Source organism: Magnolia sinica, chromosome 17 (genome assembly GCF_029962835.1).
Source record: "Magnolia sinica isolate HGM2019 chromosome 17, MsV1, whole genome shotgun sequence".
In the NCBI taxonomy this organism is placed as follows: domain Eukaryota; kingdom Viridiplantae; phylum Streptophyta; class Magnoliopsida; order Magnoliales; family Magnoliaceae; genus Magnolia; species Magnolia sinica.
The window spans coordinates 32,367,684-32,394,951 of NC_080589.1; the positions used below are offsets into that span (position 1 = coordinate 32,367,684).

At 39.7% G+C, this 27,268-nt stretch overlaps 1 protein-coding gene across 5 annotated transcripts in view; it reads left to right on the forward strand.

Moving 5' to 3' along the window:
- Positions 1–26,800, forward strand: part of LOC131231946 (DUF21 domain-containing protein At4g14240-like) — a 138,911-nt gene extending 112,111 nt beyond the window's left edge. For 3 of the 5 annotated variants that reach the window (XM_058228363.1, XM_058228361.1, XM_058228359.1), the window contains 7 exons: positions 6,933–7,000; positions 7,365–7,452; positions 13,557–13,630; positions 13,700–14,063; positions 14,635–14,681; positions 14,792–14,867; positions 26,423–26,800. In XM_058228363.1, the coding sequence (XP_058084346.1) occupies positions 6,933–7,000; positions 7,365–7,452; positions 13,557–13,630; positions 13,700–14,063; positions 14,635–14,681; positions 14,792–14,867; positions 26,423–26,518 (813 nt within the window). In that variant the 3' untranslated portion in view covers positions 26,519–26,800. The remainder of the gene's footprint in view (positions 1–6,932; positions 7,001–7,364; positions 7,453–13,556; positions 13,631–13,699; positions 14,064–14,634; positions 14,682–14,791; positions 14,868–26,422) is intronic. The other 2 variants (XR_009164577.1, XM_058228362.1) reach the window with 2 other exon arrangements.
- Positions 26,801–27,268: the final 468 nt, after the last annotated feature.

Sequence of the window (27,268 nt, forward strand, 5' to 3'; positions counted from 1 at the left end):
TACTATGGCCTGCTAGGAAACCAGATCAGTTTCATTTCTCGGCCCAACGCCTAAAATGATCTGAGGAAGAGGATGGACGGCTTGGATTAAGTACATGCAACAAGGTGGGGCTTGCATAAGTGGCCCACCCCAAAAGCACCTTTTTCTTCTCTTTTTTTTTTTTTTTTGTTAGCCTGTAAGTACACGCACTCTATGTAGCCACGCCCGTCCACGGCTGCACGTCCAGCGTCCCTGGACGCTGGACAGTGTTGATACAACACATGCACCATAGTGGGTCCCACATGTACGTGGCCCACCTCCACCCATATATATATATATAGTATTAATATAAAATAATTATAATATATTATATATAGCATGTGGGACTTCCCATCGGATGGTGGATTTGCCTAAAATGTGGTGGGCCACACCATTGATGAATGGAGTGGATTTAACATGATTTGGTAGGGCCCACTTCATTCTAGGGAGAGAGAGAGAGAGAGAGAGAGAGAGAGAGAGAGAGAGATATGATGATAGAGAGGAGGGACCCCTCCACTATAGGCCCTCCATTGATACAACACATACATCAAGTGGGTCCCACAACAAGTGGGCCCTTAAAGTTGAAATAAACGATGGATCACCCACCTCTAGGCCTCCTTCTTGCTCCCTTAGCCTCCTTAGCTCCTTGCCTTCTCTTTTGATGGTGGTAGATGATGGATCAACGGTTGAGATGGGAGATGAGAGAGTAGGGAAAGTGGGCCACACTTGGCATTTGGGAGGGAGAAGCTTGGACGTGTGAGAGTTTGTTGCTTGGAGAGATTTTTGAGAAATGAGGAAGATAGAGAAGTGATGGGTGAAAAGGATGGGTGAGGTGTGATGGGTGATGGGTGGAGTGATGGGTTGTAAGAAAGGGATGGGTGGAGAGAGAGAAAGAGTTGACTTTGGGTAGCTTGTGTAAGAGATAGGTAAGGATAGGGCATGGGTTGTTGTACTTGGGGTATGGAGTGACTTAACTTGTACTTGACATGAGTGATTGATTGATTGATTGGACGTTTTGTAGAGATTCCCTCGAAATTCACAACGCACGGCTCTTTCTTCGAATTGAACACAGGCCCACATCTTCTGGCCTGGGTATCGGTTCGGTGCGCGAGTCACGGCGTTGAAACCGCGGCGACGACGCGGTCGCTAAGATACAAGTTTCGGTTCGAACCGACTTCGGTATGCGGGACCCGATTTAGGATCATGCGCAAATGTCGGATATGGGTCAAGGATTGCCGGAATTCGACCGGAAGGACCGTGGAAGCCAACGGAACGGTACGGACTAGGACACGGGTCTTACACATTCTGTAAGAGGACTCCTTTTTTAATGATCATGGACCCATTGGGTGATCCAGACCATTGGGACTGATGAGGGCTCAATTGAGTGTGCGTAGGATCTTGTTTTGATGAAAACACTTCCAGTATCCTTCTGATCAGATTGGATTTTGAGGGGCCCACAACGAGCTACTTCTTGCTCTAATGGGCCCACCTTAGGCTTCTCCATGCATTAATGCTTGTCCCGTGTGGACTCTCCTTTGATGATCAGCCCTTGAGGCGATTGAATCTTGGCCAACTGAATTTTTGCCCACCTAAACGTGTTTTTTGGGAACTTTTACGAATGACAAGCCACATGGGTTTGATCAAATCTATCTAAGATTTGCATCAGGGATGTGGGGCCAATCCCTCGAGGAGCTCTCGCTTACATTCAGGTGACTAGGGAGGAGGACTTGCAGTAGTTTTTTGGGATTCGAGCGTCATTGCTTGTGACCAAGAGTGGTGACAACACCTCCATTTTCACTTAAAGATGCTCTATGCTGGGTTCTCTATCGACTAGGGTGCTCTTGGGTCTTTGCAGTCTACTTATTGTTGCAATGCGGTCGCCTTCTGTATCCTAGCAGAGCTCCTTTTCACAGGCTTGATACAATCATGCATTTCTTCCCTCCTGCTGATCCTTCAACTGCTTTCATACCACTGGCCCGTCCTTCTGATTATGCTCGCTAAGACGTTTCATGGCTTGACCTCTTCTGCATCGAGCTACACACTCACTCTTTACAAGTGTTGCATGTTTGGGTATCGGTCTTTTGTAGATTTTGATTGTACATAGATTTTTGTGTGAACTGACACCTTGTCTTGGCATGTCTGGCTATGGGAGTAGCTAGGCCTGATACAGATCCTAGTGTAGTCATACCTCCATCATCCTAGCATTCTTTATGTGCTCATGGCCTTCCTCCCTCTAATGGTAGAGGTGAGTGAGGACCTTTACTGCCGCTTGTCCTTAGAGTTGCAAAGCTAGGACATTCTCAAGGAGGCATCTTGGCTACGAAGGATTCCCGGTATATGTGCTTCAGATCGTGCACGCCTCCTAATGGTCGAGCTATAGGGGTACTTTTCATGCAACCTAATCCACTTCTTGTGCCAGTTCTGCTACCTCTAGGTGGTGCCTACCTTTGCATACTTCGGGATCGATCATTTTGCTTTCCCTTAACGTATTTGCTGCTTCTAGCGAGAGGTGCACACGCTTAGAGCAAACTTCTTAGATGTTTGGGTGTTGGAACTAGCAGTGCAGGAGATGCCTTCGGTGATGTAGGAGTATTATTGTGGGGTCGCCACCAGGCCGTCATGCATGCACTTGCTAGATGGAAGTTAGAGGACAATGGTGTTGGTAGTGATACTATAGACACTTCCTTTGTTTCTCAAGTGAGTACAATGGCCACTATAGAGTCTTCCGTACTTCCGATAGAGAATCGCTACATTGACTCTGACTTCTTAGGGGTGACACATGGTCATTAATTGACCGAAGTGTTGCATTAGACCTTTCTCTACAAGAGTTTGATGGGGCAGAATGCAACTTTGGAGCAATAACTTATTAGTGTGATCACTTCAAGAGACTTGCAGAGGGATGATATCCAATACTTGCAAGGAGAAAGGAAGCGTCTTAGTAGACAAATAGAGTTGGACAGAGGGAGAGAGACTTACCTCTTTCTCTCAAGGGAGATGTGGAGATGATAGGAGCTCTTGGGAAGTGCTAGATGATATGAGGAATGATGTTTGAGAGTTCTTACTTTGTTTTGTACTTGGAGAGGTGTTTTCCTTTTAGCTCAAAGTTGTATGCTTTTGTTATATCTCCATGATGTATGGGTCTTATTTTACTATGAAAGCAAAGAAAACTTTTTACAGGAATTAGAGTCAATTTGATTTTTCTGGGTTTGTTGTGCCTTGGATATAAGAATCATAACATTTAACTCAACTGTATGTCATTTCAAGTTTTCGAGTTGATCATCGGAGTTTCAACCCCCTCAAAGTAGTGTGTGCCATAAATCATGCTCATAAATTTGAGTAGAGTTAAAAGGAATCCTAAATTTTGGTTGTTGTCTTTGCACGCTAGAGTCCGTGCATTTTTTTGGATCTAAGATTCCCTGATTTTCTTATTGCCTTTTCCTTTTCCTTCTCTAACCATTTTTGCACCCAACGCCCTTTTAGGTTTTTACCGTGTTTGGTCTTCCCACCATATATTTTTTCCTATGGCATCCTTTCAAATTTTCACCATGTCTTAGGTATTTGATCTTGGTCGGCCACCCCTTGACAGTTGTGCCTTTTTTCCCTTAGCGCCCTTTCGGGTTTTCACTAGGTTCGCTTGTGTGCCCACTGTTTTTACTTGAGCACCCTTTCATTTTCACCTTGCCCATTTTGCTTAGGTGCACTTTTCTATTATTATATCTTTTCTTTTCTTAGAGAGTCTCAATTGCCAATGGGATTCCTTTATTTCTAGCCGACTAGGGCAACTTTTCCCACTTTCTTTGTTGGGCACAATCATGGAGCAACTAGGCCAATGACTTTGACCATCTAAAAAACTTTATTAGGTTGGAACGATAGCTTTGGATGTTTATTGGGTTTGTCCTGAGGGGCCAATGTTTTATTGCTTTGATTTGCCTTCGGCCTTTTCTTTTTCTATACGGGCTATCATTTTTCCTTTTTTTGTATTTTTTTCTCCTTTTTCTTGAATTTTTTAAACAAATCTTATTTACCCTTGGGACCCACGGGGATAGGGGAGAATTTTTCATCTTGGTTGTTTACTCCTAGTTCTTGCTACTTCATGGTCATTCATGCCGGTAAGTAAGTGCTACCCATGATAGACCCTGACCATGTTAACGTTGACTGGCTCAGGAAGATCTTCACCTTTCATGTTAATGAGACATAGTGCACCTCGTAGAAGAATATTTTGGAAGACTGACGAGCCATCCCATGTGGGCTTAAACATACCCCTAGGATTTATCCATTGAGGAGGTAAGATGTGCTTCATTACCATGTCTCCCATCTTAAAGCTTCTTTCTAGACCCGCTTGTTGTTAGCTCGTGTGATCCTTCTTTTATAGCTTTACGAGTGATATAGTGCTCACATACACTTTTCACTGGCTAAGTACAGCTAATTGTAATGGTCCTAAAGCCATTCACTTTTCTCAACTTTGCTCTCCACCAATAATCATAAGGATAGGATCTTGACTGGGTAGGACTACCTTCACTCCATATGTCAACTCACAAGGAGTTGCACTTGGTGCAATGAGCACGGATATCCGTTTGGCCCAGAGTGCGAATGGAAACATCTCTTACCAGTTTCGGTTGGTCTTGACCATCTTCTCGACTATGCGGATGACCATCATGTAGGAAGCTTTGACCTCATCATTCATTTGCGGCTAGTAGGGGCTCAATTGATGTCTCTCGATCTTGAATGGCTCAAGAAAATCATTCACCTTCCGAGTCATGAAGGCTGTCCCATTTGCCATGATGATGGAATGTAGGGTCCCATATTGGTTGATGATACAAGCTATGGCTTAAGTTGTGCCTAGAGCAACTCAAACGGGAGTGGAAACTAATTCTTGGAAATGGATGGTATCTTGAAAAGGAAGGAACGATAGTGTCGGAGACTAGGGCCCTTCCCTGGGGGGGCACTTGATAGCTAGCTTATAGCAGAAAGATTCCGTAAAGTGATGGTTCATCTTCGACCTTCAATTACAGCAAGAAAGAGGGAATAAACACTCCTTTTTTAGGCTAAGAAGCCTGATTTGCTAGCGTCAATTGTTCCTTCCATAATTCCACTACGTGGGATTATCGTATAGGATGCTACCTCAACCTACTTTGTGAACTAACTGACTACCTCATGACCATTCGAAGCCTTCAGGTTCACCTTCCCAACATTGTCAATACCCCACATTGAGAATGGCCATGGGGTCATTAGATTGTAGAGCTCTCAGGCTACCAAGTGGATCTGGTTGGCATCTTCCTGACACTTGAAGAACTTTCTAACTTATTGGAAGTAGTCCGCTTTCATGGTGAGCCAATGGTATTTGAGCTGACGGATCTTTTTTCCATCATGTGACCATTCATGTGTGGCTTGCTAACACTTTTGTGGACTTTTAACAAAATGGGTTTCGGGCTTTAGGGTTTCCAGGTTCTATGGTTTTGGGTTATGGATTAGGATTTTGGTCTGTGATTTGGATTTCGTGCAGTCAGCACCCCATTTTGGGTGGGGTGTCTACATTATACCTTCCAATGTTCGAAATATCAGTATTGTGTTACGTATCGCATCCTTGGGATACAAATACGTATCGGTTATCACACGGGATATATCATTTGTATCGGATAATTTATTACACTTTTTGGGAAACATGGGGAAACATTGGGATAATAGTTGAATTTTTTCAATGAAACTTTTGGGATTGTTAGAAAAAGACCTTAATACACACTTTTAAATCATAACATCTCAAAAAAGAAGTGCACATAATACATTTCCTTTGTATAGGGTCCTAAGTTATGTGTTGTCTAACTGAACTAATGCAACTATATTCAAATTGAATGCATAACATTTAGAGTGTATGTGATGATCATTTCATCAAACACTCCTAAATACTTCAAAATTAGTCTCAATCGACAGTTGGTTAAAGAAAATTTTCAAAAAAAATTAATATTTTAATAAAAAAATTATTAAATTTTAATTAAAATGATTTTTATTTTCTGAAAATTAACGAGGACTTAACAAATCAGTAGATCAGCCATCATAGATGCTTGATTGCATGTTTGGAGTGCAACATTGCAAGCAATTTGGGAGAAATTGGGTAAATTTCGAATATTCCCCAAATTGGACCACCTACATTCAAATTTCGAAATTAGAGTGTTTGTAATGATCATTTCATCAAGTACTCCTAAATACTTTGAAATTAGTCTCAATTAACATCTGGTTGAAGGAAAAATAAAAATAAAAATAGAGAACATGAAGAACTAATGAATATCGAAAACAAACCTTCAACTCCATGATTTTTCATGCAAAACATGAAGAACCAATGGATTTGTAACCATTTGACACTAATTTAACATAATTTCAAAAAAAAAGGGGATTGGAAATTGAAAATACTTACTGGATCGAACATGTGGGATATATCGATACTACCTGTACGTTTCGTATTGCGCAGGTGGGATACAAGATATACCATGGGATTTATCGGCCGATATTGTCGATATTTAAAGCATTCATACCTTCGGTGGACCGTACCCCAAAGATCACACAATTTGACAATTTTAGCCATTTTGTTGGACTTTTGGAGAAAGAAATATATGGTTATATGAAACATAATAACATTCCCTTTCACTATCCATTTTTCCCAACAAATCCTCCAATCCAAGGGTTAGGATTTCCCCATCAATATGAGTTTTGGAATACTGCCCATCCACAGTTCAATGTTCCTCATGATGAGTTCAGAACCTTAGAAAAAGCAAGTCACTGATAAGTTAAGAAAAACAAAGTGATTAGGTTAGTCAAATCATAGCATCTACCATATTCAGATGTTTCTTACAGAAATCTACTTGTCATTTTGTGTTATGATATTGGCATTAGAATCTGAAAGGTCTTGTTTTCATGAGCAGACAGCTGAGCTGGCAATGACGCCTATTGAATCAACATTTTCCTTAGACGTGAATTCAAAATTGGACCGGTGAGCTCTTCTCATTAATTAAGGGTATTATTTCACAAATATGTTACATCACAATTCATCCTAGATAAAATGGTAAAGGCAGCCACTGTTTCACCTCTCTCATGTTACTATATTTTCAAAATTCCTGAGTATTCCATGCAGATTAATTTCTCAAGGTGCTCAAAGTAGCCAATTTCTATGGTAGTCTTTTTTATTTATTTTATTTTATTTTAAAATCTGCATTTATTCTTTGAATCACCTTCTTCAATCAAAAGGTTAATACCAATCAATTCTAGCAGATATAATTGTTGCTGGGTAATTAAATTCCTTTCTTAGTTCAGAAGTGCTAGAAATGATTGCATGAAGCTGATTTTCTGATATCCAGGGGAGTAATCGGAAAGATTCTTTCTCGGGGCCACAGCAGGATCCCCATCTATTCTGGAAATCTAAAAAACGTCATTGGCCTTCTACTGGTGGGTATTGATACTCTAATTCTTTACAACTCCAGATCTGCTTGCCCAGATTCATCACATGTGCCAACCAGGCAAGTGTATGGAACATTTGAGGTGGTACATCAAAGATGAGCATATGCAAAGTCCCACCTGCTCCACTCATAAGGCAGGCCACCCTTGTACAAAAAGAAAGTACATTTAAAGAACATGCCAGAAATCTACATTGGACATGTAAATGTGCACTCCTGATTAGCGGAGCATCCTGAGTTTTTATTATGTTCATCTTTATGTTGGGGTTCACCTTATGCATCACTCAGATGTTCCATGCACTTTCCTGGTTGGCAGATGTGCTGCATGTAAAGGTGCAGGTGGAGATGGGTGCATGTGAGTCTTGCAAGTCTCACCACTTGAATCTCTGATTTAAATGAGGAACTTTACACTGTTCAGGTGTAACGATAAGTTTGTACAGTACCATTTGTGTTTTCAGTCTGTACGATTGAGTCTCATGGTTCAAATATCCAAATCATCAATTTTAGGGGCCCCACAACACATGGCCAACTGATAAAAAAACCCCCATATGGAAAAATGCCATCCCTTCAATAGGAGGCCGTCAAATAAACTGTTAAGAAAGAAAGCACAGCAACACTTCTCATTAAACCAAAAGGGAAGGCCAAATAATATATAGCAGGGATCTTCGGATCTCAGGTATTTTTTTCTGTGTTGGTCATCAATAGTTAGGCCCATCATATCAGCAGTTTGGATCACTAAATCATGAGCCCATATGCATTCAGGCCCCCGATCACAACAATCTGCCAGTCAGCAACACTTCACATTAAACTAAAAGGGAAGGCCAAATAATATATAGCAGGGATCTTCGGATCTCAGGTATTTTTTTCTGTGTTGGTCATCAATAGTTAGGCCCATCATATCAGCAGTTTGGATCACTAAATCATGAGCCCCATATGCATTCAGGCCCCCAATCGCAACAACCTGACACTTACGATCAGACTGGTAAACCCAAGCTGCTCAGAACAGATTGGTGGGCGCCCCACAGGTGTTCCCTTAAGATTGTGACTCCACATGTAAGCATTGTTCACATATGTGCATTGTTTGTCCATAGACATGCTGGACTAGTACAATTTGCAATTTAATTTCTTTTTAGCTTCCAGTTGGATCAGGGAAGTTATAGAAGAAAGAGCTATCAAAACAAGGCCACATGGAACTGGACATGTTTACTTTCTATGATTAAAGCCTTGTTTTCTTTTAACATGTAATGGGTAAGGATTGTGGGGTCTGATGTTTCCAAAACTAGTGGGGCATGCCCTAATTCCATGCATTCTAGTTATGTTGTCCTACACGATTGTTTCAAGTTTGCTCAACAGTTCTTTTTCAATTATTTAATTATTTATTAATTTCAGCTATTTTGTGTATTATTGTCTTTGGGAAGAATTTTTAAAACAATTTGTTCAGTTTTCTTGTATATCAACTCCCAAAAGTTCGCCCTTTATTTTGGATTCAAGATCAGCCCCCTGCAGCATCCGTTTTGGTACCAAAGCAAGTTCTGATCTCAAAGGAACTTGTTCCTACTAGAATAATGAAAATTTCTCCTTTATCTAGTTTGAAATTGTTTCTGCTACATTTTGCAATTGAAGTTCAATCGGGTGGCCTGATTATTTGTTTCTGCTGTTAAAAGAATCAATCTGTGAATCTTGTTTTTCGGCATAGAAATCAACCTGTTGATCCAAAGTCAGTTCTCTGCTTCTAATCTGTTCTAGCATCAAACATCTGTCTGGTTCTGGTTTCTGCGACAGTAACAGTTAGCACAATCTGGCTTATGCTATAAAACTGGTAGCATATACCCAACTTCCAGTTTTCTTCATTTTCTACATCTGTTTCTACTGCAAACTGGTACCTGATCGAGTCTGTTCACCTAATTTTCAGCTTCCTTCATTAATTGATTATAGTGGTTTCAGCCTTCTGTATGAAATAAATTTCGTGCAACAATTGGTTAATGAATATTGTTTCCAAATCTATTAGCAACCCTTTTTTTTTCCACATTGAGTTTCTGCAATGTAGAGGCCCTGCAAAATCCAGACAGCCCTTCAACACTATCCATAGCCATTATATTCAGTTGAAAGCCTGTGCCTTATGTCAGTCCATTATTCTTTCACCAACCGGCAGCCAATACTGAATTTCAGCCATAACATGTAGTTCATGTCCAACTGACAACCAAATCTCAACAGTTCTTTCCTTCACTTTCTCCAGCTAGTTTTGTCCCTAGATTCCACAACCTGTAGCCATTCCCAAATCTGTCCATAATCAGCTTTTTACTGTTTTCCTAGCCAAATTAATCCCATCTATTCAAAGTGTAGCTCACCATACATCACCTCAAATCTGAAACCATTACCACCCGTTCTCAACCACCGCATTCCACAACCCATATTTTCATCTTTTCTTCTTCTTCTTCTTCTTCTTCTTCTTCTTTCTTTTCTACATACCCATCTTTCACTCCATATAAACCCGTCTGTTACTTGTTACTTTCGTTTTGTCTACGAGCGGGCCCACCCCATTACTTCGGCTATTCAGAGAAAGGGCTTGTAATGGAACGTCACATGCTTGCAAGATGATGCACGCACATGTATATAAGATGATGAGGGAGATATTGCAGCTGGCGAGAGATACAATGAACAGCCCCAAGAAATCACTAATCACCATTGGAGAAATAAAGGTCATAATGAATATTCTCCCAGTGAAAGAAGTGCATGAAGAAAATTTCAATGTCCAGTATGAAAAAATATTAGCCTCAACTGGAAAAGAAGCCTGTGGATCTAGTGAAAAAAGTACATGAAGAAAGTTCAAAGGTCTAAGATGATGAACATGAAGAATGTACCGTTGGAATTATTTGTGAACCTCTACGATTGACCGATTGATGATTCAATGGATGGATTGACTGGTTGATCCAGTGATGGCTTCTTGTATCTGGATCTTTTGTTGAATCAATTGAGGAAACACTGATGTGTCAACCAATGGATCTGAAGATGAATCAACACAAGAACAAATGGATGGATTGATGCAAGAATGAACAGATGGGCCCGTTGATGGATCAGAAGAAGGATTAACTAGTTGATCTGCAGCAGAATCAGTAGATGGGTAAAAAAATCTAATATACAAAGAAAATGACAGACCAATAGATGGCTGGATTCATGAAATCAGTTTGGGTGTGTGTTGAGACAAATATCGATATGTTAACAATGCAACAAGATTGATGCAAATAATTCAAGTTTCTAAAGGAAATCAAACACAATGGAAGGTTTGGCTTGCACAAAAATGCAACTATAAGTGACATTGTTTACAGTGGACTCCAACAAAATTCGGGTTGGGCTGACATGTAGGATTACATCACCAACTCCCTTTGATGAAGTGATGCTGAAGAGAAGTGATACAAAGGTGTATCATGGCAATTGGTTATCACTAATTGAAGCCAAACTTGAGGCAAAGTTGGGAATTGATGCATCCAGCCCCTGACCACAACTTTTTTTCACTACAGTCAGATTGGTGGGCTGCGATTGGATCAGATTGCCACACCCCACCTGGTGTGGTCAGATTGTGGACCCTACCTGGTGTGGTCAGAATGAGCACTGATTCACATGTGTGCACTGTTCATATGTTTGCAACATTCATCCTATACACATACGCAGGGACTTGTGTAATTAGTGACTTTCCTTTTTCATTTCGATTTTAGTAAAATTTCCTGTTCAATTAATAATTTTGTTGGCAAGCTAAAGACAATGATAGTTTGATTAGGAAAGTTACTGACGAAACGTTTATAAGTACAAGGTCATATACATGAGCCCATGTACATGGAACTAGATAGGGTTCTTCTTTTATAGTTAGGACATGTTTTCTTTTAACCTGTGATGGTTGAAGATTGTGTAGTGTGACGCACCCAAAACTAGTTGTTTGGTGCCTAAGTTCTATCATTTCTAGTTGTATGATCCCCTGGAAGACTATTTGAAGTTCACTCATTAGTCCTATTGCAGAGGACATCACGTCATGTACACCCTTACGTACATATCAGAGGAGGTGGGCCGCACTACTTTCCCTGTGGCTCGGCGACTACCTGTGATCGTGCTGAAGACCCCATGTGCATATGTGAGCATCTGGAAGACCCTACACTGGGAAGATGCACAGGGCTGCTTTATGGAGTGATCCAGACCGTTGGATCGGAGGGACGTGACAATTGGGCCATTGGATCGCATGGATCACATGATTGGGTCATTGATCGTTGATCGTCCATATCGGTTTTAGAATTTATTATATTTTATGATTTAGTTTTTGATTATTTTATATTTGGATACATTATGGGTGTTTTAGTTAATTTTATTTACATTAGGGTTATTTTCATTGAAGCTCACAAGACAGGGGGTTTTTTGTAATTTTTGGAACTTCTTGGATCTATAAAAAGAGGAGGGCATGTGACTAGAGGTGTACACGAGTTGAACTGAATCAAGCTTGGCACAGCTTGACTCGGCTCGGCCACTTGCTGACCCCAGCTCGAACTCGGCTCGGCTCGGTCCTCGAGCCTGATTGGCCAGGTCAGCTTGGTTCGGTCAGCAGCTCAGGCCAGTTCGAGTCAAGATCGAGCCGAGTTCGCCTATGTGGCATTTTCACAAACACGTGATCTGCACCTTCAAAATCTCATTGTATATAAAACAACAACAATGGTTTTACAGATATTTTATCAAACGCCTTGTAAGCAAGGTAAAAATCAAGAAAAAAATGGTATTTGTTTCATATAAATACCTTCCTTGCCACTAGCCACACTTCATTGAGTCATTTCATCAAACACTTGGTGAGCAACAACAATATCAAAGTAACCGAGTCACCGAACTGAATCGATCCGAGTTCGATTCGAGTTGGGTTCGATCCGAGTCGAGTCGAGTCGAGCTTGGGAACACTTGAACTCGGTTTGAAATTTTTTTGAGCTCAAAAGATTAGCTCGACTCTGCTCGAACTCAATTTCGAACCGAGTCGAATCGAGCTTTTTCGAGTCGAGTCGAGCGAGCTACCAAGCTAACTCTACTCGTGACAGCCCTACGTGTGACCTCTCCCTCATTGAATTTCGTGTTAAAAAAAGAGAAAGGCTCTTGCTTTCTTTTCTCATCTTCATGCGATTTGAAGGTACTTCCATGCGATTTGGAAGGAAGATTGGTGCGAGGCTAATCTTCATCAATGGAGGTGCGAGGTCTCCATCTATCTCCACACCATCTTCTCTTTTCTTCCCCATCCAGGTATTTTTCTTCAGATTCTTAATTCTCCCATCCCAAATCTTCATCTTCTCCCAAACCCAACTTTTCCATACCCATCCACAATCCAAACCCTAACTGACCTAAACCCATCCTCCCATGCCACGTGTGTGACCGTACAGCCACACGTGTGAAACCCACCCGCCCCTTTTGGTTTCCCAACATCATTATATCAAAACTCATTTCTTCCATCACCAAAACCCTAATCCTAAACCTAAATTTCCTACTTTCCCAAATTACCAAAACTATAATTTTCACCCTAGGTTGTATTAGGTTTCCTATTTTTAAATAGACTATATCCTATGCTAATTGGATGTCCCTACATCCATTAGATCCTAGTTTCGTTTTATTTAATGATCTTATATTACATTGTTCGTAGCTTAGGCCAGGATTACGCATGATTTTCTTTTGATTTTCATGATATTTGTAATGGATATAGCGATGTTTGTGTTTTTTTGTTAAATATCTTAATTCGGTTATTTGATCTCACATGTTACTTAGTTCATGCATCGGTCGTGCATCACCTATTCTCTCTTCTTCTTCTTTTTTTAATTTTTGTGATTCTTTGGAGTTTGTTGGGAAAATTTTCTGCAACAAGTACTTTCAATTTTTTTTCATGCGTAAATTCTTACACATTCTCTCTTTATTCTGGATTCAAAATCCGGCATGTACTGCATTACAAACTAAAAGCCCGAATGTATTGTACAAGCTCCAAGTCCAAGCATTGTATAGTACCTCATTCTAAATTTACATTGTTTCATAGAACTGGTAGTTCTTTCTCTGGAACTTTTTTACTAGAACATTACTATGTGGAATTAGGTGAAGAGTCTTCTCACAGTACGGGCTGAGGAGGAGACCCCAATCAGTGCTGTTTCCATCCGGAGAATCCCACGGTGTGCTTATTCAACCTTTTGTTTTTGATTTATTTGAGAGTGCTATGTTCATGCCAGGAATTTTACCAGGGTTCCAGCAGACATGCCGTTGTATCATATATTCAAAGAATTCCTAAAGGGCAGCAGTCACATGGCAGCTGTTGTGAAGGCTAAAAGAAAATTCGAGAAGCCTCCACTCATTGGCGGTGGAGAGAAATCTGAAGAGACCAAAGTAGGCAGTGAGGATGCCACATTAACTACCCATTTATTATCTGCATCGGAAAAATCAGAAAGTTTTTCTATTGACATTGAGAAGGGGATGAATAGCCAAGGTAATGTGAATACTATAGCTTCTTCAGAACACAATGTTGCAGCAACCAACGCGGCAGTCTATTTATCAGATGAGGTCATTGGTATCATCACACTTGAGGATGTATTTGAAGAAATATTGCAAGTGAGTCATGCAATGCACTATATCCTTGGCTCTTTAACTTCTGGTTTGATTGCAAGCCTTTGCTTTGGATTTGGAGGGTTGTTATTATATACTAAATGACCTCCCTCCCCCCTGATTCGAGGAAACATGCAATGGACAGTCTGACTTACAGATGGTTTTGTCTTGTTTGTCTTGCACAACATTCCTTCTAGGTGGGCCCACCTTTCAGTGATTTGAACCATCTCATGGCTCACACTCTCAATGGGGTTATTGGCTGCAGAAAACTGCTCCATTTGGTGTCCTAGCTTCTGATAATTTGCTTACAAATGGAACATAAAAAATGGAATATCAGGCCTACAAATCTGATCTATGGGATTGTATGATGGACAAAATCTTTCTCCATCTCACATTGCAACGGGGCCCTGCAGATAGAAGTCTATATTACAAAAAGATAGCCCCATCTGAGTGGAGTACAGGACCAAATGAAAGCATTGATTCAGTCCTAACATATTATAACACCTCTTCTACTACCCCCATGGACTGCTTAGTTCCCACTTCAAATTACTGATGAATGTATATTTCGCCAATGCAGGAGGAGATTGTAGACGAGACTGATGAATACATTGATGTGCATAAAGGGTATGGTGGGATGGAAATTGCTCTTGCACAATTTTCTTTAATTAGAATCTATAAAGTGCCTCTTATATCTACATCAGAAAGAAGCTCATAACGTGTTATGATTCTTTCAGAATACCTGTGTCTAAAGTTGCAGCCAATTATGCAGTTGCAAGAGTTCGATCGTTCCGGAGATTAGCGAGTCAGAAGGTATGAGGACTCGACTTACAGACTTTGTATATCATTAGCATTCAAACAATTGGTTAAGGTTGGGTTGAGCAGAAGTTCAGACAGTGCCTGTTTATAAATGGGCCAAGATTCACGCTCCATACCTGACTCATTAATGTGTTTGTCGGGTCTGGATAAAGTATGAGTCCAACTAAGCTCAACCTGGGTCAGGTCTAGACCGTAAGGATCCAGACCTGACCCATTTATCCATGAGTTGGGTTTAGGTCAGGTCTAAGTCGGTTGGTCTAATTTCTAATTCCTCAATGTAGACTTCCTGTTTTCTACAGGTAGGGTTTTCTTTAATTTTCTTATAGTTCAAGGGACCTTAAGGGTCTGTTCTAGAGAAATTAGTGAATAAATGTGTGCGTGTACATACTTCTCTGGATCCATAACTTCTGACCCACTTGTAGGGGCTATTCATGTCCTTGTGGCTGTCTGATCAATGACCTGAGGAAGTTTGACATATCCATTGCGAAAGGATTGTATGATTCCTCCAGATTTTGACCTTCATAACTAAGAAGAATTATCGGGTTTTGATGCATCAGGACATAAAGGTCAGTAATTCATAATTGGGGTCATGGTTTGCTGATCTGAATCCTCCATCTTATGGGACCACTGTGGCTAGAGTATGCCTGACAAACTCCCGAATGAAAAGATTCTAACCCTTATCTGAGTGGACCACAAATATGAGATGATAATAAATACTATGCAAATTGGATAGGTAGGATCTTTCGATCTGTACCTCCATGCATGGTGGGCCCCTAACTGTCCGGAGCACTGAACCATGGGCCCAGTTGAGTGGACTGCATGCAAAAGGATACTATTCACATTTTGATGCATCAGGAGTGGACCTGTTTACTCCTTCCTAGGTAAAACTATCTTAGTTGCATGTGTCTAATATGTGGCATTTATTGCTCATACCCCTATATTTATTGTTTATGGACTCATCATCTTTTTCATCATAATCGCTGTAAGCCTGTCCCAGCTATTTGGAATCTGCATTATAAACCTGTTTTGTAATCATACCCAACAGGAAATCTAATAGTTTGTTGGCAAAAGTTCCATCACACATGCTTGACATCAACCCACACCTTTGCCCGTGATTGGGGCTAGGTGGCGTAGCACTACCAAGTAGTGTTGAAAATTATATAATTTTATATTATTATATATAAAATTATATATGCGAATATTACAAGAAAGAAATCTAAAACTATATACAAAAAGACCGTTCCAAAAACCAAGGTTAGAAAAACATAAAAATTAAGAAAAGGTTTCAAAATTCGTATAACCATCATGTGAGTTTTGTTAGAATAGATTAGGGTAATCTTACTAGATTATGATATTCTTCTTCTTTTTCTTTTTTGCTATTTATTAAGATCTCTATAGATCTCACAGTTCTCTCACTTCTTCAATATGTTCCTATTATTGCTAATGAAATAAACAAGTTACAGTTTCCATAATGCAGTATCTTGTGTTTAACATGGTACTAGAGCAATGCAGTGTTGACCTAATGCAGGGGCATTTTCACACCGGGCTCAAGTGGGGTAGCATGTGGGATGCGAGGACACACTTGGGGTGGGAAGCCCGTGTGAGGCAGTACCCATGTGATTTAGGGCCCACGAGGGGGATTCGACCAAGGTCCTAACCCATGCGATGTGGGGCCTGGGCTATGAGATAAAGGGATTGATTTTCCATGTTCTAACAGTTTGAGCTTTTAGAGCAAATGATTAATTGTTCTACATCAAAGTGGCATCAGAGCGGGAGGTCTCGTATTCGAGACTCCTTACCGGGGGTGATAAATGTAGGGGCATTTTCACACCGGGCTCGAGTGGGGTAGCCTGTAGGATGCAGGGACACACTCTGGGTGGGCGGCCCGTGTGAGGCGGGTGGCTCGTATGAGGCGGTACCCATGAGGGGACCGAGGTCCTAACCCATGCGATGTGGGGCCTGGAATATGAGATAAAGGGATTGATTTGCCATGCTCTAACAGTTCGAGCTTTTAAAGCAAGTGGTTAATTGTCTTGCATCAAGACCCTGACTGCCCAACTTCTTGTCTTCCTTCCCTTCTTTCACTAACCATTAACACATCCATCATCCCAATTTCTAATGACTAGATCAACTTCTCTGACCATATCTAATCTAGATCCCAAACTAATGCCGGAACCCCAAACCCATTGCTAAACTCGAAGCCGGTCACGCCACTGTCGTCTCTGTCGCAACCCTGACCTTAGTTGCTACCATTGAAGCACCACCACCCACCACCTATTGTAACAGCATCATAAGATTACGTCATTGCCACTGCCCAACCTCATCGTCTACAACGTTAGATCTACCGACAACATCCATCTGTTCGCCACCGCTTCTGTCACTGCACTTAATCTCATCTTCTGAGAAAATTTGGTGGTGGTATAGTTGTAGTGTCAGCTTTGGCTTGCAATAGAGGACGAATTAATGAGACATCCCTTTATCGGTGCCCATTTGTTGTTCTAACCCATAACCATCTTCAATCTTTATCACAACAGGTCCAGTGATCAACTAGCCTAACTTACATCTTCAATTGTCACACCTCGGTTCTGGAAACCCGAATTCACTTAACTCAGTCGCCGAGTCGAAGGCATGACTTTATGGGGAGGGGATAATATTTATACATATAACCATAATAATCATCACAAATAGCAAACTTAATTAATCGTCATGCATACAATCAAAAGTATCAATTATCTACTAGCTGATAACCAACACAAGTTCATACATCATTATTTAAAAGAAATAAATATAAAACGAAAAATTATTTATTCTCACAGCGAATCTCCAAGAGCATGCCTTTCAAAGTAATCACTCCACATGCGGAGACTCTAGTTCATTTCCCTGTCCTGGATCGTTTTTCAATCAACAGAATGAGCTAACAACCCAATAAGTAGTTGTACGCATGATTTACAACATAAGCATGATACAAGTGCATATACAAGAATTTTAGTATGCCATATTACCATATAAACATTTTCTTAAGTAAACAACCAGGGCCATAGCTGCGCACAGCGTCCGACCTGCAAACACCCATCCGACCAAGATCCATACGAGCCCAACATATGTAGGAGTTTGCTCACATCTTGCGTAAATGCTTGCTTGAGGTATCTCACATATCGGGTGTAACTGTATAGTCTGGCAATGAGTGACCCATTCTAGAGATGGTCAAACTCCTTCCCCAGCCTCGACCGTAGTCCAATGAGGAGGCCCTATTGGTACCAACTCGGACTCCATTGGGAACTCTGCCCTAGAATTTAAGGGATTATTCGATCCCTGAGTTATCTGGTATTCTCAGAATGGCATATCAAATACAAGACAATTGCATACTTAAACAGATATTAATAGATTATAAAAGTTAAGCAAAAGTTAGCACGTAATGTTATGCAATGCATGCAAGAAAATCCATCTGTGATAGTGACTACTTACACATAACATCCATTCCTTATTCGACCATTTTGACATTTTGATCATTTTCTCATGGATCTGATAACTGCACTCAGGTCTACGATCCGTAGAAAGTTTCACTTTTTTTTAGTCATAGCTAAAATAAAAGTATCAACTTAATTTCTTCCTTACTTAGTTTCCATTTTCTTAAAACACTTGTAAAAATGAGTAAGATCTTAAGATTGTTACATTGGTCCATTACATCCATCAATCACGTCCCTAATTTCTTAGATCTATGCCGTTGATAGTTCATTTACCATGTTTCTAACCATAGATCAATGGTTCTAACTTAGGATCAAGATCTACCTTAAAGACAATTGGATGTTTAAATCCATCCAATCCGACTATTTATTTCCTTATTTCTCACGATTTTGGTCCAATGGTCTTGATCGACCTTTGATTAGATGATCCAATCTAATCCCTTGATTGGTTTATTAAACCTTTAATCAACAGTTGGATTGGACCCGATTGTCGATTTAACAGTCAAGATCATTATTATGATATTTCCCTAATTTTAAGAATCTGGATATAGATTTTGCCACTTGTTGGACTATCAAATGGTCCCAATTTGGATAACTTTGTAATCCATTCAAATGGTCCAGGCTTCGTCAGGTTCCAAGGTCATCTAAGGTCTTTAATTCCATCAGATTTGGTGGTCATTGCATATTCTAGAATTGATCAAATTTGGACTCAATAGAATGTCTAGTAAATGGGCAAATTTGAACGTCCCCATGTTGGTACACATGTGCATAGGTTGGACCTTAAATCAATGATCCAGATTTGACTAATTAGAACGTCCAAACGGCCCATTCAAAAATCAAAATATGTGGGCCTTGGAAAATACAATATAAATGTTACGTGATGTGCGGTGGAGATCAATTATTCTTTAACTTGTGTAGCCTGGATCGCGTATGTCCCATTCTCTTTATGTTTAAAGTGTGAGTGTTTACGAGTGATTTGGCATGCCTTATATAGGGGGAGCCAAACCCCTCTTACATAAATGCATATGCAAATGTAACATGTGATAAACACATGTTAAGTGCATGTAACTCTTATCTTAAGGTGAGAGGTTTTAGGGTGGATTAGGGTGCAAACAACATGTGTGTATGTGCTGTAGGTCCCACAAGCACAGTCTTCTTCATATAAGTGCATGATTAGATTGCTTATATCTTATGGCATTTTGTAAAAATGATTTCTTGATCAAAATGACAATGATTAATTATAAGGAAATCACAATTGTTCGTAAAGGCAACAGTGCACCAGAGATTGTACACATGCGTTCTTGTGAAATAGGGTGTATAAATCGAGTGTGTACATGCCACGATCATATAGGCCATACCAAAATTTTTTGTCCAATCATTATATCAAAATGAAGCTTTTATTATAAAGATCATAGGAAAAATAATTTCAATGCAAAAAAATAAGTGTATAATACTATGGGCCATGCTCAAATGTATGATTATAATACATATGAATATTTTTTATGATTTTACATATGCTAAAATAATTTAAAATCATGGTCTTGAAAATCTACTAGCATCATGAAATAAGAAGCCAGTATACTCTGCTAGGGTCCACAAAATATGCTAAAATTAACAGTTCAAAAATTCTTGGCCTTAGATCTCAGCTTTTTATCCTTGTTCAAGTTAAGATTTTTATATGACGTTGTTGATATTGTGTCAAAGAACATATTAAATGGTAGTCTATAGAAAGATCAAGTGGTCCAATGGCAAATTCTCAAGATCTTGATGATACATCTGTCAGATGATAATTTTAACAGTAGATTTGAAAATTAATCAGTTACTATTCAATTTAGATGGTTTGGATTAATGATTCATGGTTTGGATTGGTAATCTAACGGACAAATTGTTACGTATCTTGGTTTAAATGATTAACATGACACACTTGATGATCGGTTATGATTAAATAATCAAAAGAAATAAAAATTACCACTCGAAATTGCTAATATATTACATTAATTGTCGTCATTGTTTCTGGCTACCATAAACCTCCTATCCAGTTGTTTTCGTCTCCGTAGAATAGATCCTGCGAGATCTCTGTCTATGATGCCATTCTGAGTTCCTTCACCATCTTTGATCGCTGGCGAACATTGTGATCGTCATCTTTGTCTTAATCTGCTCGCTCAGATCTCCACTTGACCTCCATTAATGGAAAGCCATCCGGCATGCCCCATTTTAGACAAGCGCCAGTGGCTGTCACTGCCGAATTTGCCTCTGAATTCCATCTTCAATCCATTATCGACATCGTCGGATCAGGTCTGTCCAAATTCCATCACTGTTGCTGCCTTCCATCATTGGCTAACTGTCAGACTGCCAAAGTGTGCTGGCGCTGACCCGATGTGCCCTGATTTGCCAGAATCTACATCTCTAGGCACCCATCCTCATATCAATCACCGTACGTTGCTCAGATTTCCTCACTGGATTTCAAGGTTTCGGAGAAATGGATGGACATGTTCTTGGTTATTTAGTAGTTATTTCTTGCTTTCATCCAGAGAAGTGGTCAAGGAGATCCTTCCCGATATTTGTTCTTCATACAATTTCAAAGGATCAGAGGTCATTATCTATCCATGTTTGTTTTACGAGTTCCTTGTTTAGAACCTCAACTTTCAATCTGCTTTTATTTTTGACAGCATTCTGCACCATCTCTAGCGTCTATTCCAAATTCAGGAACTGCTCCTACTGTACCTTCTCCACTCATCACTAGCATCATCAGATAGGGCAGTCAGTTCCCCATATTAAGCAAAACCATCCACCACAGTTTGTTGCCAACAATGTCCACTGTTGTCTGACCATGCTGTTGCATCCATAGGCTCATATGCTTAGCCTCATGGGCCTCGATCAATCATCTCCTCCACAAACCTTCAACGATGTGTCTTCCTCGTATCAGGCCTTTTGACGAGATGTGTTTTTCGTTTGTGACGAGCTTTTGAACCAGACTGTTGTAGTGCCAAACCCCGTTACCATGTTGGTCTTATGGCAGGACTTTTTTCTCTTTGTTATTAGAACATTTAGAGCACCGAAAGAGCAACAGTTGGACTCGCAGCCACCAGAAGCATGTATTATCAACCGGGAGAGCAATAGTTGAAATCCCAGGCACTGAAAGTGCCACTAGTGCATTCACTAGTCATTGGAAGTGCTCATGGTTCACATCCTAGAAGTCATCAAAAGTGTCTGCTCGCCTCATACTACTCACCTTTCAAACTCAAGTTACTGCTTTTAGAGCACCTTGTTTTTGAGAGGGGATGTTAGAATAAATTAGGGTAACCTTCCTAAATTAGGATATTCCTTTTTTTATTATCTATTAAGATCTCTAGAGATCTAATAGATCTCTCACTTCTTCTATATATTCCTGTCATTAATAATGCAATAAACAAGTTACAATTTTCACAATGTAGTCTCTTATAGTTTAACAAGTTCAAATGCGAACTAATGAATTTTGTAAGATATTTGTACAATTCAATATACTAAAATATCAAATTTACTTTTAGAAAACTGAAACTATGTTCAAATGTACTTGAATTGACTTGCAAATTAGTTCAATCAAGTGAAAAAAACAAAATGTAAGACTTAATATTCATGTCTAAGGATCTGCTTGAAATTGCAATCATATCATCTTCAAGCTGGTTTTGAGATGACTAGGAAACATCATTATAAACACGTCCTAAGGTATGCGACTTTTCTTAATCATATCCACCTCAAGTCAATCTCTTTGTGCAATAAACCACCTATCACATCACTTTTAAGAAGTACAAATATGAAATTATTTCTAGTTATAACCAAACATAGAAGATAAAACTAAAATATAAAGCTGGCTTGCTGAGTATGGAAGTAGAATATTCCAAATCAACAACAATGTTAATGATGAGCAACTCCAAGGATGAAATGATGCAAAAGGCAAGTGTCCAAGTGGGACAGATTTCTTTCTTAGAAGGCCAGGAGCCAAGAAACAATAAGTGGGTATACAGAGGAAAGGAAGGAGAAGAACGAACTTTTCTATGATCATGTTGATCATTTACGGAACTGAATGATTTTGTAAACCAAGACAGTCCACATCACAAAATGTGAAGTATCAGCAGTTAGGAAACTTGAGAAATCACAGTTCATGAAAAACATTAAAAGCACTGGAATGAATGATTTTGAATGAAAAGAGAAATCAAGGATGAATTAAAATTGTGTTTTGAATGAGAATGTTGGTCATCAGAAATCTGTGGGAAGTAGTAATTCATTTGTTAGATAAACCTACTAATCCTAGTAAATGTGTACCACAATGTTGAAAGGTGGTTAATGTTTTGAAACATATGTTAGTATAGTAGTTATAGAGCTTTGCTAAGCCTACATGATTGTGCAATAAAGCTCATGTACACACCACGCATGTGCCAGCATGGCACAATAAGTCCAAGATCCGAACCATCCATCAGAACAGCACCACTATATTGATTCCCTAGCCTAGGAGTCAGGTTGATCCACCAGTCAGTTGGGCCACAGTAACAAAACAAATGTACGGCTCTTAAAAACTGGCCGAATTTTTCTAACCCACCACCTGTTTCCAATATTGGGCCTAGATGCTAATTGGACCAGATTTCTTTTTGGGAAAACATGTAAAAGGTCAGACCAACCTGATGGATGGATTGGATCTTGCACCCATTTATCATGCTGGCACATGTGGCGTGTACATGACCTTTATTTCACAAGCGTGTGTGCTTAGCAAAGCTCCTAGTTATATGTGCATGAGTTTTTAAAATAAGAATGTGAAAACGAAATTTTTTGTAATATCAAAATTAAGGAAAACATGGGCATGGACAAGTTATGGCATTTGCAGGAATAGATACCATGGCGTATGTTGTTTGCAGATGATGTCGTTTTGACTGACAAGACGAGGGAGGGAACAAACATAGTACTTGATTTGTGGAAGAGTGCTTTAGAATCTAGAGGATTTAAAATTAGTTAGACTAAACAAAATATATGAAGTGCAATTTTATTAATAATAGGAGTAAAAACAAGGAATTAGTTAAGATTGTTTGCCAAGAAATTTCCCCCAGTGACCACTTTCAATACCTTGGGTCAATAATTTATGAGAGTGGAGGTTTGAAAAGGATGTTGCCCATAAAATCCAACCAGGGTGGAAGAAATGGAGATTTTTATGTGATCGCCGTGTACCACTAAAACTGGAAGGTAAATTTTATAGGATAACAACAAAACCAACCATGCTTTATGGGATAGAATGTTGTGCAGTTGAAGAACAACATGTCCATAGGATGAATGTAGCTGGAATGAGGATGTTGAGATGGGTGAGTGACAAGACTAGGAAGGATAAATTAGAAATGAATGCATTTGAGGGAACTTAGGAGTAGTACCAATGGGTAATAAGATGAGGGAAAGTAGGGTTAGATGGTTTGATCATATGCAAGGAAACAAGAACCCTGCCGGTAAGGAATGAGTTGGTACAATTTGAAGGCTCTAAAAGGGCAAGGGTAAGGCCTAGAAGGACGTGGATGGAGGAAGTAAGAAAATACTTCATGACCTATGGTTTGACTGAAGGTTTGGCCATCAATAGAGTGGAATGGCGGATAGGATTCATGTAGCTGACCACAATTAATCAGAACAAGGCTTAGATGATGATGATATTGATGATAAAGGAAAAAACGGGTATGGGATTGCTTTGATCTTAATTACATTTGTTCAAGTCTAGTCATACTGTATAGTGAACATCTTCATGGATAGTTGTGTTACCTTCACTATTCAATGAAAAAGAAATTGCGTATCCTAATAATACACTGCATTTGCAATAGGAATGCCAAGTATTTTATACTTAGGTCATGAAGTTAATGCAAAAAAGATAGAAGAAAGTTAACAGTCAATTGTCCGAACTATTAGAAAAAGGTAGACTTCACGTAAGAGAAATATCAGATCCAGATGCTTCAGTCATTGACGGTATCTAGATGTGCCTGAGGCAATGGTTCCATGATCAACAGCCATGGAGCTAATGACCCTATTATGCTAACTATCCAACATTTGGCCTTCCTTTCCATCTATTTTGTGCCCCTAGTCAAAGAGTAGGGTCTTCCAATCTTGGTCTTTTGGGGCATCCACACTGACGGTGGGGCTCTGACCAAAAATATTGAACTGCTAATTCATTTTCTGAGGGGCAAGGAAGCAAGTTGTTGGGGCCTAACCCTTTTTTGTACAAGGGATGGTGCGGTTTTATGCACTAAAGCATGTAATATTGCCATGTGGTCTAGTACTTCTGAGAAATATATTTATGCTTTGATGTAGGGTGTTTATTTTTTATTTTATTTATTTATTGGTAAAGTTAGCGAGGATAGATTCTCTTATTACTTAACCGAGGCAAAAGCCCGGAAAAGATACAAGGAAAAGGGGCAAACCCCTAGATAAATAATTTTTTTTTTTTTAAAAAAAAAAAAAAAAGGAAAAAAGAGCTCACACCCTGAGCTCCAGGGGGGAAAAAAGAAGAAGAAGAAGAAAAGGCCAAAAAAAAAAGGAAAATGAAAAAAAAAAAAAAAAAAAAAAAGTGGGAAAGAAAGAAAGAAAGAAAGAAAGAAAAAAGCCACCCAATGTAGGGTGTTTATTTCTTTACTTATCTTGTTTTAGGTATATGTTGTATGATATACTCAAGAAAGGAATGCTACCTGTAGGCCCTAGTCTACAAAAGCCAAATAAGTGCCCCATATGTGTTGTACATGGCAATGTGGCATTTTCAAATACTCATCCCAAAGGACCTGCCAAACCCATTAGGCATTTTCAGCCCAAAGGAGTTTTAACAAACAATATAGGTCGAGGTCCAACCCAGCTTGCTAGCCATGTATCCATCCTGATAGTTTAATTATGGCTGGTAGGGGTTGTCATCTTAGACCTTTACACATACCCAGGACCAAGACCAGTCCGATTCAGCATCGAGCCTCAAAATTTATTCCCAGATTCAGCCCAAAGCAGCCTGTGCCCGGCAGCACCTTGGCTGACAGGCTGAAACCAACTAATACGCTTAGTCTTTAGGCAGACTTAAAAGGCCTGGTCTGATCTGATGAGGTATCAGGTTGTAACCTACTCATTGGCCCAACCTTTCAGCCTCCTGATATCCAAAATCCGGCCCAGTGCGTTGGACTTGAGATAGACTAGGGACAACCCAGCCATTTCACAACATCATGTCTGTCGTCTGCCAGCTCATGGCAATCATGCCATAGCCCAAAAATCAGGCGAGTCCACTCATCAAGCACGTCTTGAATGCGAACCATTGCTTATTATACTTATATGAAGCACTTACATTTACTGCAGGATATTCTTTTTTTAGCTGCACACCTGTTTTACCATCCATTTTCTCATAATTCCCTTCGGGCATGAAGAGTGGACCTGCACAATTTTTTGGCAAGGATACATTCACCAAGACCACCTAATGAATGACAGTATCTCATTTTTGCACATGTGCCACATGCACATCGGGTTCTTACATTTGGCATTTGCAGATGGGTGCTTTCTAGTAGCATTCATCCACTTACAAATCCCACATGCCGTTCTGTTTCTACAATAGTTTGAAACGAGATCAATGCGAAGCATAATTCTTGTCATTACTGATATTGGGACATGTTTCTGGAGAGTGTTGCTATATGGTCTACTCATCCAGTTGATACATAGGTCCCAGATAGGGTTGCACCCAGTCTGGTCTGGCCTGGGCCTAAGCATTCCATGCCCAGTCCAGGAGCAAAGACTATAGCCATGCCTGCTCTCTCCACAAGCTTAGGAGTGGGGCTCAGTCTTGGAACGATGTTGGTTGGACCAAGCTGTCAGGCATTTAAAGAAAACTCAAGCCTGGGCTCAGCACTTTCTTATATCAGGATCCAAAATTCATGCATCAAGTCCAAACCACCTAGCTCTTCAGTTAGCCCACACCACAAACTTCACGAATTGGTTGGTCTGAGGCCAGAGAAGACGAGTTTCAATCCTAGTTTCAGATGCTATACCTTACTGATCTCTAGTAGTGATTAATCTTCTTTACTTTCCATTTAAAGTGGCCTAAATCGGCATGTCCAACAGGGTGGCGTGACCCCGAAGAAATCCAACAGCTGTAGTTCAAATTCGACAAAGTTTAAATCTGAGCTTTTGGATCCTCCTTTGGGACCCAAGAGTTGAAAAGAATGAAGGTGATTTTAAAGAGAGGTACAAGTCACATGGCTCTCCCCCGTTACCATATGCTATTGTAATTTGTTTTAGTTCTGTTAAAAATGAGTACAAGTCACCAGTCCTCATCAGTGGAAATGACAGTTAAAGATGTAGCAGATGCTATATATGGGAATGGCCCCCATGATGATGATGATGATGATGTTGGCTTATATTGGAAACTTTGTTGCTAAAACAGGCATGAGTTTTTTTATGCTGCAACATGATTGGCTAATCAACTTTTTTAAATTTATATATGAATGGGTGTTTTTGGCCATTGGAATTTCTGTTGAGATGAATATTGTGATCCTTGTGAGAACCCAAAAAGATAAAAGAAAATTAATATAGTTTTTATATTAACACTTTTGAGGGAGACCTATATAAAATATATACTTTGGTAAATTCTTCCTATGTCCACTCTGTGTTGCTAAAATACAAGATAATTTCATATATGAATATTCATCTAAATCTAAGTAGCATTATGCCCTTCCTAACCCACAAGATCTCCTGCATTTAAGATATTTGAGATACCTGATCTCTCCCAATTAAATAAATTCTAAAATATCAAATTTCAAAATAACCGAAAGATGGAAATATATAATTTTTTTAACAACATTCTACCCTCCATGAAAACAACCCTGTCCTCAAGGTTTTTTCTTTTATTTTATTATTTTATCATTTTCTTGCTTTTTTGCTTTACACCCATTGCCTAATGAATGGTGA